This window comes from Argopecten irradians, chromosome 4 (assembly GCF_041381155.1).
Source record: "Argopecten irradians isolate NY chromosome 4, Ai_NY, whole genome shotgun sequence".
NCBI classification, from domain to species: domain Eukaryota; kingdom Metazoa; phylum Mollusca; class Bivalvia; order Pectinida; family Pectinidae; genus Argopecten; species Argopecten irradians.
In genome coordinates, this window is record NC_091137.1 from 8,391,914 (window position 1) to 8,415,515 (window position 23,602).

The window sequence follows — 23,602 nt, forward strand, 5'->3', positions numbered from 1 at the left end:
TTGTCTTTAAAATATGTTATGAGGTAAAATATCAAGTGTACCTGAATTGAAGGTGTTTTTATAACCTTGATTACTTTTGAATTATAAAAAGAGAAAAATAATTGATGAGGAACACTGGAGTCCTTTTAAGGACGCCTCCTGGATATTAAACATTAATTGAAATGCCAAATTGATTACTTTTTATTTTATAGATCAATTAAAACAGCTTCGTGGTGTGGTTTAATCTTAATAATCTTTCAGATAAAGTGTTGGTAATTATGGTATGGAAGTGATATTTGATTTTATTTCCGTAATTCATTGGCGCCATTATTGGCCTCGTATCAACACCATCTCCCAATAATACTGTCATAACGTCATATTATCACATGCCCAATAATACTGTCATAACGTCATATTATTACATGCCCAATAATACTGTCATAACGTCATATTATCACACGCCCAATAACACTATCATAACGTCATATTATCACACGCCCAATAACACTATCATAACGTCATATTATCACACGCCCAATAACACTGTCATAACGTCATATTGTCACACGCCCAATAACACTGTCATAACATCGTATTATCACACGCCCAATAATACTGTCATAACGTCATATTATCACATGCCCAATAATACTGCCATAACGTCATATTATCACACGCCCAATAACACTGTCACAACGTCCTATTTTATCGCACCTCGGACAGAAATGTCCCCAAATGATTGGCGGAGAGTCGTCACGTGGTGACCCCCTAACACTTTATAGGGGGTCAGTAAATTTTATTATGGTGCAATGTGGCGGCTGTTGCCCTCGCTTCAAAATTTAAACACATTCTCTACAAATAATATACCACTTCATTACCGTAAAACTATATATTAAATGCATTTTTTTAAATACGAGTTGCTTCCCCTACGCCAGTTTGAAAGTTGATGACGCGGCGAAAGTCAAACGTAGCAATTCAAGCGTTTTCTAGACTGTGATTATAAACAAATGGAGGTGTTCGGACCCACAGACCAATCCTCACTCTACAACCAATTTATCGGCATAACTTTTTAGTGATTATCTCAGCAAGAATGCACAGATGATCAAGGAGATTGTGCTTAAAATGTTATAGGCCGGGATCTAGGGGGGGTCTACGTGCTCCCCCCCCCCCCACAACTTAACGAACCAATGTTTTTCTGAAGCCTTATGACCCACTGATAACGAAATCGAGTGGTAACATTGTATAAACTGGGATGAACTTCCGGTTATGACGTCATCAAGATGGCCGCCATCTCGAATTTCACTAAAGATTGAAAAATAGTCATAACATTGACATTTTTCAACCGAAGAAGACAAATGAGGCATCAAAATGACCACAATAGAACAACAAATACGTATCAGGACCATATAATCCAATATATGTAGTTATTTCTACGCAGGAAATGAAAAAATCGGATTTTAAGCTCAAAAATGGTAATTTTTTAGCAATTTTTTCATATTTGGCTTGACGCAGCAAAAATGTTTGCAAAAAGCAAACTATTATTTCTAATCAGTTATTTGACCTCTTATCAATCAGTAAAAACGACACCAACAAAAAAACAATGTTAACATTGTATAAGCTCCGGTTATGACGTCATCAAGATGGCCGCCATCTCGAATTTCACTAACAATTGAAAAATAGTCATAACATTAACACTTTTCAACCGAAGTAGAAAAATGAGGTATCAAAATGATCATAATAGAACATCAAATTCATATCGGGACCACATAATTCAATATATGTAGTGATTTCTAGGTAGGAAATGAAAAATTCGGATTTTAAGCTCAAAAATGATAATTTTTAGCAAATTTTTCATATTTGGCTTGACGCAGCAAAAATGTTTACCAACAGCAAACTATTATTCGTAAACAGTTATTTGACCTCTAATCACTCAGTAAAACAATAAAATATATAGAGATACAAAAAAGAATTATTGTTATACCATCATTAAGTTTACAAAACATCACCGGGTGGGTATACTGGGTATATGCTATTTTTCTAACTCCAAACCGCTGACACTACAGTTTCCTGGTGTATTACAAGTTCCTTAAATAAGTTTGACTATTGGCGATTTATAAGTAGGAAACATGAATGTAAAGTTGACAGAATATCTAGCCTCGGGTAGGACAAGTCACAGTTTCGTTTATTTCCTATGCATATTATTAGCAAAATGTCAGATAGTTACCACAATGTCACATATTTCTTTCACTGGTTCTCAATTATAACCATTATCATTGTGCGTGCTTTCCCACCTCACTGCACTATCCTCTGACGACATGACTCGGCATGTCTGGTAGCTGGTACATGCAGTCCATATCAGAGTAATCGAGATATCAGTATCCAATTCGTCGAAAGCCAGGGCGTCGTCTTCGATGTCGATGAGATGATGTGACACTACATTACCAGTGGTGTTCTAGCCTGTCATCTTTCATGGCCCATCCATGGCCAGAGTTTATATCAGGAACAACAGGTTCAGGGATGTGGGATCTCCTTCAGATTCTAACACATCGTATATGCTGTTTCAGACTTCTCAGGAAATTACACCAGATCCAGATTCTTCGAATGGTGGAATGATTCAAGCACCATTCATTAACCTTGTGGACACTCGTGCGACTATAGATGGCACAGGTGATATCCTAGAGGTCTTTAATGAGGTCATAAATGTTAAATGTTTTTCATTGGTCAGACTTTCCCATGTCCCTTGAAGGTACTGATTGTGTCGCATCTGGTGTATACGTGGATACACCATTGAAGACTCTCCAGAAAAAGTTTTCTACAGTGCTCTCCAGACTTGGCAAAGAGAGGAACTTCACTGTAGACCTCATTTATGACCTCAAATAATTCACCTGTGTCATCTATGGTCACTGAGGGTTCACAAGAATGAGGAATTGTGCTTCATACGAATTAAGGAGATGCAACTCAACCCTTCGCAGAATGTGGCTCTGGTGTCTTTTCCATCCTACCGGAGAGGTCTGGAACATCATATACGATATGCGAATCACTAGGTTGAAAACAGGATGAGCTCCCACATCCGCGAACCCGATGTTCTTGATGTTACCTCTGGCCATGGACGGTTGACAAGTTAGAACCACGATGGTAAACCGGTAATGTAATGTCACATCAGCTCATCAGCTCATCGACACTCTGGCGAGAAAGCACGCACAAAGATAATGCTTATCATTAAGAACTATTGAAAGAAATATGTGATACTGCAGTAACCGTTTGACATTTCCTTACGTTAAAGTTAACAGTGGATGCGCTATTTCTAAAAGAAACAAATTTCGGAAAGTGTCGTGGTATTAACGGAAACAAATGCTTTCTTCAGTTTTAATTTGATACCCTATTAGTTGGCGTTGTGCAGTAAAAAATCATTTTGAGACGCTACTAGTCTACAAACTTTCGAACATGAAAATGAATTTTGTTAGGAAATTGTCAAGTCCCACTTAGATATTAAGCCAACTTATAATTCAAATGTGTTAAGATATGGATCGTCAATTGCCAATGTTATCTTCAGGAAGTTCTAAGACATCTGGAAACTGTAGTGTCAGCGGTTTGGAAAAAACAGCAATCATATACCCTGTATACGCACCCGGTGATGTTTTGTATACCAAATGATGGTATAACAATAATTCTCTTTTGCATTTCTATATATTTTTGTTGTTGTTGTTTTTACTAATTGATAAGAGGTCAAATAACTGATTACGAATAATAGTTTGCTGTTGGGAAACAATTATAGCTGCGTAAAGCCAAATATGAAAAATTTGCTAAATAATTATCATTTTTGAGCTTAAAATCAAATTTTTTCATTTCCTGCGTAGAAATCACTACATATATTGGATTATATGGTCCCAATATGAATTTTTTGTTCTATTATGATCATTTTGATACCTCATTTGTCTACTTCGGTTGAAAAATGTTAATGCTATGACTATTTTTCAATTGTTAGTGAAATTCGAGATGGCGGCCATCTTGATGACGTCATAACCGGAGCTTATACAATGTTAACATTGTTTTTTTGTTGGTGTCGTTTTTACTGATTGATAAGAGGTCAAATAACTGATTAGAAATAATAGTTTGCTGTTGGCAAACATTTTTGCTGCGTCAAGCCAAATATGAAAAAATTGCTAAAAAATTACCATTTTTGAGCTTAAAATCCGATTTTTTCATTTCCTGCGTAGAAATAACTACATATATTGGATTTTATGGTCCTGATATGTATTTGTTGTTCTATCGTGGTCATTTTGATGCCTCATTTGTCTTCTTCGGTTGAAAAATGTCAATGTTATGACTATATTATATGGATGTTTGTGTCACTCTTGTTTGTGATGCTTTCAATATACAGACGATCTGGTGTAGTATTGAGGTAAGTTAGGCCTACTGTGTACATAGGAATGTCGAACTTATTGTTGATTTATGAATTATTCAGTATTATTCTGCAGGTTCCTTATACAGTGTATTTGAAAATTCTTGAAATTAATAAATGAATAAATAAATGTATAGCCTACTGAAGTAGGCCAATTATTTTAAAAGTGTCGATTGTTTGTTATCATTCGCCAGTATGATTTAAGTTTGATTTCATATTCTTGACAAAACAAATACTATGAAATAGAATTAATGAAACAATTAAATGGTCCTCGATGCGATAAATTCGTTATATAGTCAGTTACTGACCCCCTATAAAGGCATAGAGGGTCAGTAAGAAGTATAGGAGGCTCGGGCTACGCCCTCGCCCCCTATAAATCTTACTGACCCTCTATGCCTTTATAGGGGGTCAGTAACTGACTATATAACTAATATTATCGCACCTCGGACAGAAATGTCCCCAAATGATTGGCGGAGAGCCGTCACGTGGTGACCCCCTAACACTTTATAGGGGGTCAGTAAATTTTATTATGGTGCAATATGGCGGCTGTCGCCCTCGCTTCAAAATTTAAACACATTCTCTTCAACTAAATATACCACTTCATTACCGTAAAACTATATATTACTTGTTAATTTTTGTGTAAAAATAATTTTAATCGTTTTAATACTTCAAATTAAATGAAATGCATTTTTTAAATACGAGTTGCTTCCCCTACGCCAGTTTGAAAGTTGATGACGCGGCGAAAGTCAAACGTAACAATTCAAGCGTTTTCTAGACTGTGATTATAAACAAATGGAGGTGTTCGTACCTGCAGATCATATCAATCCTCACTCTACAATCAATTTATCGGCATAACTTTTCAGTGATTATCTCGTCGAGAATGCACAGATGATCAAGGAGATTGTGCTTAAAATGTTAGATGGATGTTTGTGTCACTCTTGTTTGTGATGCTTTCAATATACAGACGGTCTGGTGTAGTATTGAGGTAGGCCTACTGTGTACATAGGAATGTCGAAATTATTGTTGATTTATGAATTATTCAGTATTATTATGCAGGTTCCTTATACAGTATATTTGAAAATTCTTGAAATAAATAAATAAATAAATGTGTAGCTACTGAAGTAAAAGTATCGATTGTTTGTTATCATTCGCCAGTATGATTTAAGTTTGATTTCATATTCTTGACCAAACAAATAGGAAACAAAGAATTAATGAAACAAATAAATAAATACGCCCTCGCCCCCTATAAATCTTACTGACCCTCTTACCTTTATAGGGGGTCAGTAACTGACTATATAACTAATAATCACATGCCCAATAATACTGTCATAACGTCATATTATCACACGCCCAATAACACTGTCATAACGTCATATTATCACACGCCCAATATCACTGTCATAACGTCGTATTATCACACGCCCAATAACACTGTCATAACGTCGTATTATCACACGCGCAATAACACTGTCATAACGTCATATTATCACACGTAAAGTAATTGTTCCATGACAACACATTAGTAAATATATGAAATTAAATAATAATATATTTAAAGTAATCACCACATAAGTTTTCCTCGATGCAGATATACTATTTTCTTGACTTTAGTTCCATTGTGTATCTGGATGATATTTAGAGTATGAAATCTTTATTTACAACAGTTAGTTTGTACCCTACATTCAGACTACCGCAATGAAGCTTGTAATGAGTTTGTTGCTTTGTTCAAATACTTACATCAACCACCAATGGCATTTCAAGCCAATTCATTGTTTGTATGTCCATTTACTTTTAAACAGTAGCCATAGCGCTGGTAACTTACAAAACAATGGAAATACATATATATAAGGTATAAAGGAGGGTATGTTTAACATTGGACATTTGTAATCAGATCTTTACCAGTGGTGGACTCACCTTAGATTACAGTGTTACGAAAATATGTATATGTGATATCTAGGTCATTTTGTCGCACTCAGCTGCTTCAGTTACGATTTCCATTTAAGTGTATTGTGTTTGTAAACAATTGGCTCTATTTAGAAGAATAATACACCTGAGGTATATTTATCTTATCATAGTACTTCCTGAGTGCTGATATCTTTGTTTATGAAATGTAGTAGATTATATAATATGGGACAAAGAAGTAATTCCAACCGTGTGGTTGAAATAAAAAAAAATGTCAAATTTTCAAGGCGATCTGCCCCATTATCAAGACACACAAAACGAACACGATTACATTATTTGACACGAAGAGTAAAACAGGACAATAAAAGTAGATAAATATTTACCAAAGCAAATGTGATCAGACTGTGTTAGTATGATAAGGGTACAAAGTGAGGACAACAATAGGACAAACAGCAGACAACAGAATGGAAAAACTGGATCACAAAAAAGTGGGAACTAGTTTGTGATGCAGACATTACCTAAAAATAATAAGGGTCAAAGAAGTAGTATCAACATGATTTTCCAGATGACACGGGATCCCATCAAACGTAAGTCTGTAGGATACGAATTACTTCAAATGGTAAATGTTGGACAACGGAGTAATTCCAACCGTGTGGATATTTTTTTATAATACTCACATTCGAGACCCTCATTGGCTATTGCTCCCGTAAATTTTTATATCGCATCATTTCATTGGTTGGCTCGTCGTTACGTTGGATCACTGAAAGTTTTTCAACGTTCATGCTGTTTCTCGTGTTGTTAAAATTTCTACTGAAATTACCAAAATCAAACAAGATAAAGGACAAACCTGCCTAATTCTACACGATATTTCATATTCTTCTGTCACCTTTAACTTTTAACCATAAATATTCTAATGAAATATTTTAATCTGTTACGACCAAGAAAAACAGAAATGAGAAACCAGCAGCTAAATTCAAAACAATTATATATACAATATTATACAGAGGTGGTTTACAATATCTAAAGTAATTGGTGGTGGTACAAGAGTAATACGAGAATTTAAAATGTTACTTATTTGTATGTGAATGTCCAAGTTCGCGAGCACATCTGAGTTTCGTAATGCTAGGTTTACACTATGTTCCCGGCGGCCACGGCAGCCCCGTTTCAGACCACCGTGGACAAAACGTGGTGACCGCGAGACAACGTGAGCAGCGGAGAAGGACGTGATAGACAAACGTAAGCGGCCGTGAATACCGTGAATGCCGTGCCAGATTTTTAAACTGTCAAAAAATTTGCCACGGAAGTCACGGTACAGATGGTGAACGCCACAGGACGTAATAAAACGGGATTGACGTGACAAAACGTAACAGTGCGTACGAGGCCGTAACAAAACTTCCAGACGGTCCGTGGTGGAACGGGCACCAAGCACTTTCCCCGGAATCTCACGGTAATTTCAAGTTTTGTGACGTTCTGTTAAGTTTTTTCCACGTTTTATCACGGTTGATGCAGATTGGCTGCACGTTTTGTGCCGTTTTGTCCAGGTTTGTCAAGGTTTTGACGGCAAGCCAAGGTGGAAGATAGCCGTTTCGATGCGTTCTGTCAAGGCACATCACGGCTTGTAGCGGTTGATAGCCCGACGTGATACGGCGTGTTGCGTCTTATTACGGTCTTGCGTTTCAAGCAATATATGATGGAGTATCATTGCCTGGCCTGGTACATATTTGCTACTTCATGGAGTTATTTGTATTAATAAGTAGAAATAGTCATTATCAAACACATTTAAACCATGAAATTATACCAAAGCTACCATTGCAAAAGGCAGATTAAGTGAGAACCATTAGAGAAAAAAATTATAATTTTGTAATCAAAACGTGTTTGAAATTACATTTTCGGCGATAAATATTGTTTCATTTGCTCCAAAAAAGCCCGGCATCAGACTTTCGTCCCTAGTAAGCCTTGGCGGACCGTGAAAAACGAGATTGATCAAAACGTGTAAAACGTAGCAGACCTCATCAGGTCGTAACAGGCCTAGAGAGAACGTAGTGGTATCCTTGATAGACCGTGCTTAAGCCGTAGTGTACCTTTAACCTCTGAGAACAGCACTTTCCCCTATATCCACGTTCTACCACGTAATCCGTAAAAGACCGTGGCAAAACTTCACAAGACCTAGATCAACTTGAATACAGAGACAAAAATAGCCAAAATTCCACGGCGCACCACGTTCCGGGCAAACGGGACTACCGTGGTCGCCGGGAACATAGTGTAAACCTAGCAAACTTAACACCACAGTCTAAACCTACATCTTGTACACCACCATCTAAGTCTAATTTACAAATATCAGCTCTACTTTCAATTTGTGATGGTACAGAGGCCAAAGTAGCAATAGGTTGAGAGGTCTTGCTCTCTTCTCTATCTACATATTTCTTAAGCATATCAATGTGACTTAAATGAGTTTTCTTGCGCCTCCCTGGAGTTTGTACAATGTAATTAACATCATCGACCTTTTTCTCAACAACATAAGGTCCAAAATATCTAGCTTGAGAGCCAAAATGTTGTCACCTGGATCAAAACTTCTTGCACGGGCATCTTTATCATACCATGTTTTCATTTTGGTTTGAGTAACGGCCAAATTTTCTTTTGCAAATTCACATGCCCTGGATGATCTGGAGCTGGTACATGACTTGTTGAAAAATACCAGACATGAAATTCGAACCTTGGTCCGATTGGACAGCTTTTGGAAGACCAACCAGTGTAAAGAATTGAACCAAAGCCTTGACTATGTTAGGGGCCTTAATTTTCCTGAGTGGAATGGCTTCAGGGAAGCATGTGGTAATAGTTAAAAGATACTCATTCCCAGACTTAGTTTTGGGTAGAGGACCTACACAGTCTATAATGACTTTACTAAATGGTTCCTCAAATGCTGGAATGGAGTGCAGAGGTGCCACACGGATTTTCTGATTAGGTTTCCCTACCACCTGACAAGTATGACAAGACCTACAATAATCAGCCACATCCCGTTTCAACTTGGGCCAAAAGAAGTGATCTAAGATCCTGTTATTAGTCTTGGTCACACCTAGATGCCCTGCCATAGGTACGTCATGAGACAAACTCAGAATATCCTGCCTATACCTCGGTGGGACAGCTATTTGATTGACAACCTTCCAGTCTTCTTCGGGAGACACGTCAGGGGGCGCCACTTGCGCATCAACACACTTGACTTACGGAAGTAACAAACTGGGACTTTCTCAGCCTCTTCCTCACTCAAAGCTCAATTACACAATAAGGAGATTTCGGGATCTTTTTCCTGTTCTACTATAAGTTCCTCTCTAGATAAAGATGATTTACTCATCATGTCAGCCAAAGAAGTACCTTTGTTAGGAACAACACTATCACTATCAAAGTCTACAGGATTGCTCAAAAGATCACACTTGTCCCCGACATCCTTTATATCATGAGCCAAGAAAGTGTCACCTAACCCTGGACTATAATGATCCTCAACTACTGCAACATCAGAAACCTTCTTAATCATTGAACGAGTTACAGCACAAAAAGGGAAAATATCAGGAAATTTCTGTTAAATAGTCTCAGCACAATCTGTCACAATCAGGAATACTGGACACTAAGGGATCTACCCTAACTTTCTCTCCAGCCAAGTCATTGCCTAAAATGAGCGACACGCCCTCTATGAGAAGTTCCGGTCTAACACCAATGGTGACAGGCCCAGTAACCAAGTCTGACTTTAAATAAACACAATGGAGAGGCACATTAACAAAACCTAACTCTACATCTTGAAGCAAAACACTACTACCACATGAGGTCTCCTCAGAAAAAAGTCACTACGCCATCTAATATCAAAGAATGAGAAGCCCCAGTATCTCTCAAATCCTTCACAGGTTTCAAGTTGGTGATATTACTAGTAAGTGAAACAAAACCTTCAGAAATGAAGGGAGAGTACTTCTCCAAGACCTTATCAGACTCTGAGCTCTTAATGTCAACAGACACTTTAGAATCTTCCACAATATCAGTAAGTTTCTGACTAGGCTTTGACATAGCTAACACACAAGGAACTGACTGTTTACGCCTTTGCTCTTCCAGGGATGGCGCTTTAACAAACTGTTCTACCTGCATAGTAGTCATGTTTATCTAGCTGTTGATTTCAAATGTAAATTCAAAGTTTGTACACAAATTTTGAAAATAACTAATTAAACTTCCAAAGTTAGATTTCACAAATTAAATATCGATCACGGACGAGCCCCCAATCTGTTACGACCAAGAATAACAGAAATGAGAAACCAGCAGCTAAATTCAAAACACAATTTAATTATATATACAATATTTTACAGAGATGGTTTACAATATCTAAAGTATTTGGTGGTGGTATAAGAGTAATACGAGAATTTAAAATGTTACTTATCTGTATGTGAATGTTCTGGTATAATCCTTAATCCTTCCAGGTTCCTAATTAACACTGTTCACAACTCCATGAGGAAAATGAATGTCCACAGATATTTGTTAAGTTCCAGTCAATATTAATAAATCCTCACAATGCGTTGTAACAATCCAAGGATAAAGTCACAATAGCTCTCCCAATAGAATCTAATATGGCGCTGTACAATTCTTGATATGTCTAATTACAGGTCTCATTTCAGTTCTCATTACAGTTCTGATTAGCCTTGGACAGCTGGAGTATATATAGCTAAACCCTATTGGAGAACCTTCTACGTCTAGCAATATCTAACTAAAAACAGTATCCAAATAAACACACAGAACTTTCTGGAAATAGATCATTCTAGATCCCTACTTATAATCAACATGTTTACAAACATGTATGTTTATACATGATATTCTAGAAAGTTCTATAACCTAAATTAATTATATAACCTAGAATGTATTAATAATAGCGCTATAGGAGTTATCTCCCTTATCTAATGACTACATGTATTTAGTGTCATACATAACTTTTGTTTGTTTGTTTGTTTGATTAATTAACGTCCTATTAACAGCCAGGGTCATGTAAGGACGGCCTCCCATGTATGCTGTGTGTTGCGTGTATGTTGTGCGAGGTGCGTGTTTTGGGAGACTGCGGTATATTCATGCAGTGTCTTCTTGTATAGTAGAACTGTTGCCCTTTTTATAGTGCTATTTCACTGAAGCATGCTGCCGAAGACACCAAGCAACACACCCCACCCGGTCACATTATACTGACAACGGGCGAACCAGTCGTCCCACTCCCTGTATGCTAAGCGCTAAGCAGGAGCAGAAACTACCACTTTTATAGACTTTGGTGTGTCTCGGCCAGGGGACAGAACCCAGAGCCTTCCTCACAGGGGCGAACGCTCAACTCAAGGCCAAAAGTGAGGCGGTGCCAAGGGAGGCATTAGGAAGAATAAAGTCAGTTAGGAAGAAGAGAAAAGATAAGATCCTAAATTTAGTCGCCTTTTACGATCATGCAATAGGGGCAGCAGGTACAATTCTTACGTCCTACCTGCAGGGCCAAGAAACTATTCTGAGACAAGCATACATGAATTTCCATTATATAGTATCAAAAGCCTTCTGAAAATTGATCGATATGAAACTTTTCAGAACGGTCGATTATATATTGAAATTGTCACATATTGTAACCTATAAACCTATATTTATGTACCCATTTTGATCTGTGTAAATAATAGTTGGCATTGGTAATTTTAATCTTATGGCTATAGAGTATGCCATAAATTTGGCGCCAGATTTCTAAATTAGCAGCAATAGCTTTCTTTCTTTTTTTTTTTCTTTTTTTTTTGGTAGTGTGACCGAACCATGATTCTGTGTTTCACTTAATTCACTGTGATTGTATGCCTCATTAAAGGCTCACTACCTTTCCGAAACCAAAATTTTTAGTTTCTTAAAAACAACAATAAGAGATGCATATTGATGGCCTAAGACGAGGTTACAACACCAAATAAATTCAAGATTCCCTCCATAATCTATGTTAACAATGAGGATTCATTTCGCTGTTTTGCCGTCCCGCGCAGTGATAATCAACTAACGCGCGGTAATAAGGACGACGGCGGGAAATATAATACGACCCGCGTTTTAAAAATAAACCTTTAATCAATTTTAATTAGAATGTTTATAAGGCAATGATAAGTATAGAATTAACGGTAAGCTAATAACTTTTGCTACTCTACAAAATTTACATTTTAAAAATCAAAAGTCGTTTCGGAAAGGTATTTGGCCTTTAAACGAATTAATTAGTAAAGATATTAATTGATTCCAATTTTTTTATTTATTTTTTCATATTATTTAGTACACTTTTGCATTCTTTTTCAGTAAATTTCCGATCTCGTGATCTTTTCAGTAAATTTCCCATCTCGTGATCTTTTTCAGTAAATTTCCCATCTCATAATCTTTTTCAGTAAATCTCCCATCTCGTGATCTTTTTCAGTAAATTTCCCATCTCGTGATCTTTTTTAGTAAATTTCCCATCTCGTGATTTTTTTTCAGTAAATTTCCCATCTCGTGATCTTTTTCAGTAAATTTCCCATCTCGTGATCTTTTTTCCTAAGCTTTTATGTTTTATTCTCTGTAATTCTTTTTATATAGTCTATAGTATTTTTGCTTGTTTATTTTAATGAACTGTATTTAACAGATTTGTTTTTATCACTATTTTTTAGTAATCCCATGTCTGTCGTTTGCTTCTATTGCTTTTGCATCATTTATGCACTTTATATGATATTCTGAAATTCTACATCAACCAGTATGCTATTATTAATTTTCCAAGAATTTCTATTTCGTCTCCAAGTATAAATTGTGTTTTGTTCTTATTGTTTTATCCCAAATATCTGTCAGTTTCAATGATTCTTTTAGATGTTTTAAAACTTATGTTATCTTCAATTTCTTTTTTGTTGTACTTTTTCTGTCTCAATTTTGAAGGACTTCGTTAAAATCCCCGCCCAGAATTGTCGGAACCTCTTGATTTTTTATCACTTATAGTGGATTTAAAAAAAACATTCATTTCATGTTTTGGGCATATACATATACAATAGTTTGCACTTTATCTGCAATTTCAACATTTAGTAAAATGGATATCCCACTTTCGTAGTTATATTCACTTATCACATTTGGGTTTAGCTGTTTTCATATAAAAAAATTGCTAACACTTTTTTGTTTTGTTCTTGAAAGCTATGATAACAGAAAGCAAAAGACTTGTTTCTAATTCTGTCAAATTACTTAGATTAGGCGTCAAATGTTCTTCTTGTAGTGAACATATATCCTAATGTTTCATCCATTGGTATAGTCGATGTATCTTTCCTTTAACCCTAGTCCTTGGGTATTTAATGTGTATATCATTTTTACTATTTACTTTATTTCATCTGTTCTTTTTAGTCCGTTTACCTGTGGCATCCTTGGTAGACCGGACGCTTTTCCCTATATACCTACGGCTCGCCACGTAATCCGTAAAAGACCGTGGCAGAACTTTGCAAGACCTAAAACATAAATACAAAAATAGCCCAAATTCCACAGCGCACTACGTTTCGGACAAACGGGGCTGTGGTCGCCGAGAACATAGTGTAAACCTAGAATAAGCGGATTTGGTAGATAATTCATAATTCATAGTTGTTGCAATAGCTCGAAATCTTTCCCATCTAACATTTTCAATCGTCCCCAACATTTTTTAGCTTAAATTCTCCTTATTTTCGTCGAAACAGCAGTTGATTCTAAGCCGGTGACATCATCCATGGTGTACAACAGATGTATAGTTTTACTATTCAATGATGGCCAGTTGGATAGTTTACTACCCAACAGTATTACCGTTGTATAGTCAAATATCCGACAGTTCAAATCTAGTGATAATCTGCATGATTTTTAATCATTGAGAACAATAAGACTATGAAACAAAAGTTCATTTAACTGTGGTAAATATAACATACTTATACATGTACGTATAGATATTGTGTTTGAAAAAATACCCAAAAATAACGTATGCAAAAAATCAATTAATCAACTGTTAATAAATCATTCCTTACTCCCGTAGATGTGGGTTTATTTGACTCTTCAAGCACAATGAACACTTGGTACAAATCCAAAATGTTTTTTGTTTGGAGTATCAAGGATTTCAATATGATGTCACGTTAGAACTTAACATAATCCAGGTATTAGAATCGTTACTCTATTTCGTTTGTGTCTGCATGACACCTCATGTGTCTGTAAGTGAAGCTGTAAATGGGTCGAATAAGATCAATATCCAATTTTAGAGTTATCATCTGCAACTCATCTTTAAAGGTGTTTCGTTCCCAATCATGATTTCGATTCCAAGACACTTTTGCTCCTTTGGAATTTTTAACTTCCTCATCATAAATATTACTGAAAATGTTTAAATCTTCATTTGATATCCACAAGAATAAAATTCACAGAAACTTTTTTGGATCGTTGTGTGTATTAATTATACTATAAACTGTATGTTAAATCCATTCTGATTCGATGACCATGTAACTGTGATATGGAAAATTGAATGCACGTGTACCTATATAAAAACCTTACCTGTATCTCTGCATCAGACCATATAATGAACATGATTTACCTGTGTAACCAATCAAGTTCTATTCAACTATCCAATAGTTGGATAGTTGAATTATTGCAATGTTTAATGGATGGGATTCTTTTGAGTTGGATAAACCACGAGTTTGTGTAGAATAAGCCAACACCCTATCTCGGGCCTTCGGTCCTCGATAGGTGTTTTTTCTCTTGACTGTTCTACACCAATTCATGGTTTATCCTATACATAAAAGTAAAATATTGTCTGTGTTAATAATAAAATGGATATAAATGCAATACACAAATAATTTCTGCATACATTCAAACAAATAATCCGTGTAATTTCATCGGATATAAATACTCTCTGTCTCGTTTTCAACAAAGAAAACATTTCTATAACAAATGAAAAATCTCAAGTCCGCCATATTGGATCCAAGTGAACGCTTCTGAAAACGAACCATACAGTTCTGCTGGTACGGGGCGTTCCATTTGAGTTACAACATATTCGTATCGATTCAACTGGTACGAATCCGCAAATTGAACGCACGGTTACATTTCCGTACATACCTATAAAAGCATTTTTAAGCATTAGAGGCGATAACTTTTGACTTTCGTTTAGACCAAAAACAGGTATAAAATACAACTGTACATACATGTGTTTATCTCTTTAGATCTCAGAACTTTCTGGACTTGTAATTGGGGGGGAAATTGGTAATTTTTAGGGTTAATACATCATATTTTGTCATTATTTGTTTTACGGACTCACTCGGAAAGATACATAGTATGGCGAGCATCCGGTTCAGGTCCCATTATCAGCTATCTGTGCATAGCTGCTGATATACAGGTACTACAATGCCAGGCAGATTTTACTTGATGTATGTCCCCATTTAGTAACTTCATACAATACTGATGTCCAATATACCTCAAATGTATTGATCTCATAAGATAATGATATATATACACTTGGGAACAGTGACATTGTTATTATAGTAAATATTCACGAAAGCATTTTTTGAGAAGAAAGGAAAGTTTTTTTAACGATAAATCGATCAATTTTATTGCTTGAGCATACACAATAAGGATAACATTGAACATAAAAGTAACCAAAAACACGTAGACATTAAAGGCGATCGAATACTTATATTGATAATACAGTATTACCGTGACATGAAGTTGTCATTGTTCCATTTATTTGTTTTAGCTTAGTTATGATTTCTATTAAATCATTTAGACTCTACATCTTTTCATAATGCATTAAACTATAAAGAATACGTGGTCGTGATAGTCCAATTGTTTGTAGATTAACAAATGACAAAGATGCCTATATAGCTATTCTTCACACTGAGTTTGATGTGATAGGGTTCTAATTGATTTGCAATCACTCAAATCTCTGAAAAGCATTCTGATTTGAATTTCGTCGTTTGAAATAAAGTGTCACACCAAGAATTATTGATACAATACCAGATGCCAAAGCTACTGCATGTCCCTTACGAACACACTCGATTCCAAAACAATCTATATCACTGGAGTGTGTCTTTGCCGCGTCGTAAAAAGCACCGAAACTTTCCTGAGCTCCCAAGCCCACAAGCGATCCTAGAAAGAGAGCTATACCCCAATTTCGCCCCAGGTTAGCAACATCGAAGTACTCGCTCATGATAGTGGGAGCGATTGACCAGATTAGACCCACCCCTATCCCACAGAATATTGTCGCCATCACGATCCAGGTGTATTCGGCAGCTAGCGTTACTATCAGGACTTGGCACACCACAAACGATGTACTTCCTGCAATGAGAATGGCAAGTCGTGGAAGCCTTTCCCTGAAATGGTCTGAAAATACACCAATACAAACACTTATCAATGCATTCACAATCGGGACGATCAACACAACATCGGGGTTATGTGACGAGAAGCCCATGGAATTGGTGGTCTGTGTAAGGGCTATCACGTATACTAGTCCAACACAGGAAGCGAACGTAAACATCAGTGTAAATATGTAATAATCAGCGTTTTGTAGGAGTTCACGGAGCGGCGTCCCTTCATTTCTCCTTCCTTTACTGACGCTATCACAACAGGAACTAGAGTTATTACTTTCCGACGAGACTTGAGTTTTCATTTCGCGTTGTTCCAAGAGTTCTGTTGGTTTGGTGTAAATTCTCAGGAAAAACATGCATATGACATCTGTAACACCAAACGCGATGGCAAAAAGCAGCATGAACGTTGAAAAGCTTTCAGTGCTCGTCGGGTCTCCTATGACATGGTAATATATCACTGCAAATATAGAAGGGCTTCCAGCGAAGAACGCATTTAGAAGTCCTACTATTTTACCTCTGTGTTTTTCATCAAAGTTGATGACATTTGTGTTGAGAGCAACCATATACGTAAAAACAGATCCAAGACCTGAAAAATCCATGAAGATTTTGATGTGTCAGTATTAAACAATTTACAATAAATTTCAGTTCTTTACCTTTTCCTTGCTCTCTGTTACGGGTACCAATTTTACTTATAATTAATGTACATATTTTCAAAACAAATAAATTGAAATCACATGTTTGAATACAATTATTTTGTCCAAGTATTAGTGATTAGTTTTATTTTTAAACTACTTTAATTAATTTATCATTACAGTTACTGTATACCGAATAAAATGAAAAGATTGACAATAATGATAACCTGTATAGTGTATTACTGATAAAATTAGCAATGCGCGCTAATTTCTACCCAGTACTAAGTATAAAAATGAAAATCGCAAATATTCATCAAAGCAAAATGAAACAGGTATATGATTGTAGCATTATGATATAGCAACCTACCCGAGAGGAAGAAGTAGATGGCCATCAGCCAGCTCTTGTCTTGGTAAAAGGAGACATATTTAGGTGTACTCCATAGTAACGTGTAGGCTAACACAGACACTATAACGCCTCCCAAAGATGCCCACTGGGGACCAAAATTGTCGTAGAACTTCCCGGGGATGAAACCAAAACCCAGTCCGATGTTCAGGAGGGATGATTGTAGTTGAACTATTGGTAAATAAACAATTAACAAGGTATTGTACTATCATGCTTTGTTTTTAGATATAGTAATCCAAGGACATGTTCACCATCAGTATGCTTGTAGACCATCATATTATATACTAGTATGGTAAACCTTCTTCGTATCTTTAAAGATCTTGCAATTAAGTCGTGGTCTAGACAAACGTACAACATGTTGATAAAAATGTCTTCCTGAACGTACCTTCAGTATTGGCCTAATATTACTGGTGATAGTATCCTCGAAATACAAGCACATGATAGATCTACATATAAATAGCAAAATACAAATGAAATAACATTACCTGATGACAGAATACATTCAACGATCTGACAATTAGATAACGATTATGAAGTGTTTGAGTCAGTCAATGAGACACCAAATGTGTTCGAATGTATCCCACAATGACCTTAGTCAAGACATACCTTCAGTTTCAGTGTAATTGAATGTGTTCTTGATGGCGTCTTCGTAGACGTTGAAGACAAATAATGACCCCGTCACAAACTTGGCGAGACAACCAACACCTAGACCTAGCCATTTAATTCGATGATAGTGTCTCGGGGACGAGTTCTGGTCCGGAAAAAGTCCCATGGTTTAAACTAAAAATAAAAAAAATGGCGAGCACTTTTCAAAAAGACCTCAAATAAAGGTAATTGATAACTAGTTACAACCGTTCTCCCACATTTTATCACTTGTGTAAATTAACAACGACAAAATGTAGCAACTGTAATGCTGTATCGCGCTGTATCGTAACCTGCTAACTCACAATTTAGACGGATCTACCTGCTCCAGAGCGATCAGGATCCCTCGACCACCTGATCGAGCAGGTGAACCAGATATATGTACACAAGCTGGGACAATGACTCTGTCCCTATTTTCTGTCTATCCACCCGTCGTACAAAAGCGTACCGCATCCTGCGGTATGTCCCGACACTACCTCTAACCCTGGATTCACATCTAGCCAGTGATCTGTACTCTGGACATACGCGACTCCTCCTAGTCCCTCTAGTAATCATTGCCGCCGATATGCCACTATCTCAGTCCTTATTATATGTTACAAATCTTGGGACCGCATGACATAGGTGACAAACACAAATATGGCGGCGTCAACATGTGCTTTTATTACCCATGATACAGTTGTCATAATAATTACCGCAAAGATATTACGGATATTGTAGACCGACAAACAGTAACAAGACTCAACTATTCAAATATATTACATCTCTCCACATTTAAGTTAAGGCTTTAAACTGCCTCTAGATTTTTATGAAAACAAAATAATTGAATGTTTTCCAGTTTCCATTAAAGATCACTTCACACATTTACATTACTATCCATGTCCATGTCTCTTACTATAGTATCACCGCTCATTAAATTTACTAACACTGTAAGAATCATTGTTTGTAATTATAACTAGAACTTCGAACACGTTAAAATGTACTGCTGGTACATTAAATAACTCTTGCAAAACTTAACACAGTGAAGATTTCTTCAAAACACTTTAAACATTTAACTCTGTCTCTAGAGACTCTGGTCTCTGTGATTTCTGACTGTCTGGTTCATTGACTGTCAGGCAATGTCTTTGTCGACTGTGATCGACATGACGTCTAGCAACAGTACCGTTTTGTCCTTCAATAATGTACGATACTGGACTATTCTTAGACACTATCTCGGCAGACTTCAATTTATGTCGAGCATTTTTGACAAAAACTTGATCCCCGACTGCAAATGAACGATGCTTAGCACGAGAGTCATGATAGTCTTTCTGAGATTGCTGTCGTTTCTCGACTCGATCGCGTACTTGGGGTTTTACCAAGTCTAACTTTGTTCTTAACTCGCGACCACATAACAGTTCTGCGGGTGATAGACCTGTAGTAGTAATCTGTTATACCGATATGAGAGAAGATGACGGCTCAATTTAATCATGGTATCGCCACCAGAATTGCCCATCTTTTTCAGCTAATCCGTTTGTAGAAGGGTGATGATGTGAAATTAGCACGTGTTTGATTCCGTTCTCTCGCATGAATGTTTCAAATTCCCCACTGACAAAACATGTACAATTGTCAGACATGAGTTTCTCCGGTAAACCATGTTTCGCGAAAATCTGACGCAGTTTACTGACAGTCACCTGTCCGGTTGCGGACTTCGTTGAAATGACCTACGACCACTTATTACAAAAAGAGTCAACAATGATCAAAAACATTTGCCCTTGGAAAGGACCAGCGTAGTCGAAGTGTATGCATGCGCGTCCATGGCCTCTCAGACCAATCCGACGAGTGTAATGGGGCCAGTGGTTGTGCAGGTCGCTGTAGCTGACATTCAGTGCTAGCCTGAACTCGTTCTTGAATATCAGAGTCTATGCCTGGCCACCACACATGACTGCGGGCTAGTGCCTTCATACGCACGATTCCTGGGTGTACTTCATGTAAGAAGTTCAACAACGTAGCGCGTCCTTTTTAGGTATTACTACGCGGTTGCCCCAAAGTAAAACACCATCATGACATAAGAGTTCAGCTCTCCTGTTAAAATATAGCTTTGCGTCCTCAACAACGTGTATGTTCCATCCATTTTGTACATGTCCTAGTACGCGACAAAGTACTGGATCTTGCTGTGTCCATGCTTTGATTTGCTCAAATGTAAGTGGAGTAGTTTCCAAATGTTCTAACAATAATATGGTCTCCCCTGGAATAGGGACGTCATCGACTCTATTGCTTAAAGGAAGGCGGCTGAGACCATCAGCATTACAGTTCTGTGTTCCTGGCCTGTATCTCATCTCATACTCATACGTAGCTAGTAATAGAGCCCATCTCTGAATACGTGCAGAGGCCATGTTAGGAATGGCGCGATCAGCCTTCAACAGACCTAACAATGGTTTATGATCTGTGTACGCGACAAACTTGGTGGAATTTTACGCACACCGAATATCAACGCTGCACCTTCTTTGTCAAGCTGCGAATAGGTCTTTTCCGCAGGTGCTAGTGTTCGAGACGCGTATGTGATTGGTCGTTCATGGCCATCAGGCATAATATGAGAAAGCATGCTACAAGTCCGTATGGTGATTCACCACACGACAAAACAAGTTCCTTATCCGGATCATAATGTACGAGTAAGGAGTCTGAAGCATGTCCTTGGCTTCCCGAAAAGCTTTGTCCTCAGTTGTGCTCCATTTCCACTTGATGTCTTTAGCACGCAAAGCGTATAACGGTGCTAATGTGGTGCTAAGCCGAGGCAAGTAGCACAAATGGTAATTCAACATTCCTAAAAATGTCTGTAACTTCTTCACGTTGGATGGAGCATGTGTGTCCTTCATTCCCGTGACCTTGACCTCAATAGGTTGCATGCCCTCACTTCTTATCCTGTGTCCGAGATATTCAACATCCTTATGAAGGAAGTGGCACTTACTTCTTTTTAGCCTAACTCCAGTTTTCTCCAAATGATTGAGAACAGCTTCTTAGTGTTCCAGGTGTCCTTGACGGTTCTTACCAGTAACCAAAATATCGTCTACACGCACGATTACTTGAGGTATGCCTTGCAATAAATTTTCCATAGTGCGCTGAAATATCCCTGGAGCAGATGAAATGCCATATGGAAGACGGTGGTATACAAGCAATCCCTTGTGTGTGTTAATGGTTGTGTACTGTAGTGTTTTGAACCCTCATCCAACTCGAGTTGCTGACACGCCTGACTCAAATCCAATTTAGAAAAATCTCCGCCCAGAATACAGTTCGGTATAACATGTGCCATACTAATTACCGGAATGATATTACGGATATTGTAGACCGACAAACAGCGACAAGACTCAACTATGCAAATAGATTACATTATATTCTATAGACAAATCATTCACGACTGCCAGCACTACCTTAAACAAGCAAATTCACGGAATTTCCATCCCCCGCTTTCAGGACATATTGTAGGTAAACATTATTGAGGTTAGGTTTAACCTTGGTTGAAACATGACAAAATAAACTGAAGTCTTATTCGGAAGTAATATTTGTAAAATAATGTCCGCTGGAAGTGATTATTAAACTTGGCTGAGCTCCTAAGGGAAATGGCAGAAAATGACTTTCTTTTATTAAATCAAGGGGCCATAACTCTGTTAAATAAGGTCCGTCGTAAGTGGCGATCGAACTTGGCCAAGCCCTTAAGACATTTAACTTTGTAACTAAGTTTGAAGAAAATCGGTTTATAAATATCACAGTTATTACACGGAAACGAAGTGTTACAGACAGACGGACAGACAGACAGACAGACAGACAGACAGACGGACAGACTGACAGACAGACGGACAAACCCAAATTAATATCCCCCGTTTCGGAGAAAGCGGGGGATAAAAACAGTGTCCTGCTCTGAAGTAAACCTACAACTCTTGGATAATCCAGCGCAGCCTTTTCAGGCGACTCCTTAATATAAATGTGGGAGCTTCTGGCGTACCCATGGCCGTTCACGTGTCGACATTGACACCACTGTACAACAGTCTTTGCAGGAAACCCCTTACTCAGGAGCTTTTGACACCTGGGCCTGGCACCATAAAATTTTCATATACATATGTTTTTACTCAAGTCTATGTAAAATAATATACTTAGCTAAAAAAACCATTTTGATCGATTGATTAAAGGGGCGTAACGTCCTTGTTCCAGTTTTTAAAGATTGCATAGGACGCTATTATCAACCATGATTAATTGATCGATTGATTGATGGGTTTAACGTCCTAACCGACCTAGGACACTGTGTGATTCTTTACATTGTAAAGATATATGTTCCCTGACAGTGATATAGCTCATTTGCTAATATAATCACTTGCAGTTCTTCGTGTTCAATACTCAACACATAATAACCTATATCAGTTTATTGAATTACTTTTTATATCAACACAATATTACAAGGTACTTTTTAAGGGAGATAACTCGAACAAAAATTGTCAAAGTATGTACATGTATATCCTTTGATAGTAAAAACTGCTCCTTTAGAATGATTTTTTTACAGCGAAATCAAAAATTGCATGTCAAATGTGGAGTTTGTTGGTTAGACAGTTATCCATTTATCTAAAGCTTTATTTGTAATATAATTCATTAAGACTTCTGAATATAATAAATTAGAAATAGCCCCATAGCATCTAAAAATGTAAAGCCAGTTACATACCCGAATGTCCGAACGGTTTTCTCCACAAGTGACCTCACTCCATCTAAGCCATCATGGTAAAGTTTATGCCTCAAAGGTATAAAACTGAAGGTTGATAATGGAAATATATGACTTGTATACAGAAGATTCACCCGTCCATAGTCCGCCTACATCATGTGCCGATGTGTGTCACACTTACCCGATTAACTAGTGCATGGTAAGCATCCGGTCCAGGTCCCTAATATACAGGTCCCATTATCAGCTATACGTACATACCTGCTGATCTGCTGATACAACAACGACATGACCGATATATGCCTTAAATGTATTGATCATATAAGATAAAGATATGTGTACACTTTGGAATGGTGGCATTGGTGTTGTAGTAAATAATCACGAAAGTTTTATAACTATATGTATTGATTAGACGTAATTAAGCTAATAAAATTACAAGTATGTGTGTACATGTGCATTTCAAAATCCGTCGATAACCATTATATCAATCATATTATTCCTTTATCATAAACTACGTCTGATAGGAGGACCACAGGGATCTGAGAATTAGTTACAGATTATGTAATCATAGACCCACCAGAGTGCCCTAAGACCATTTTTAAACGTTTTAGAGGTCTAGATAAAAAAACGATAAAAATTATA

The 23,602-nt window shown here is 37.1% G+C and overlaps 1 protein-coding gene across 1 annotated transcript; it reads right to left on the reverse strand.

The window, feature by feature from the left end:
* Positions 1–14,299: 14,299 nt before the first annotated feature.
* LOC138320504 (uncharacterized MFS-type transporter YhjX-like) lies at positions 14,300–23,164 on the reverse strand. The gene is made up of 4 exons (XM_069263499.1): positions 22,967–23,164; positions 18,250–18,423; positions 17,608–17,814; positions 14,300–17,194 (listed from the first exon to the last, which is right to left on the reverse strand). The coding sequence occupies exons 2-4, from the start codon at positions 18,413–18,415 to the stop codon at positions 16,176–16,178; spliced, it is 1,392 nt and encodes a 463-aa protein (XP_069119600.1). The 5' UTR covers positions 18,416–18,423; positions 22,967–23,164; the 3' UTR covers positions 14,300–16,175.
* Between the last annotated feature and the right edge of the window lie 438 nt (positions 23,165–23,602).

Bases quoted from the DNA above. Each gene is read 5' to 3' on its own strand.
- LOC138320504 (XM_069263499.1), bottom strand. From the start codon at position 18,415: ATGGGACTTTTTCCGGACCAGAACTCGTCCCCGAGACACTATCATCGA. The intron at 17,815-18,249 runs GTATGTCTTGAC...ATTTACCAATAG, and splicing joins CAATTACACTGAAACTGAAG to TTCAACTACAATCATCCCTC. The intron at 17,195-17,607 runs GTAGGTTGCTAT...TGGATTTTTCAG, and splicing joins CATCTACTTCTTCCTCTCGG to GTCTTGGATCTGTTTTTACG.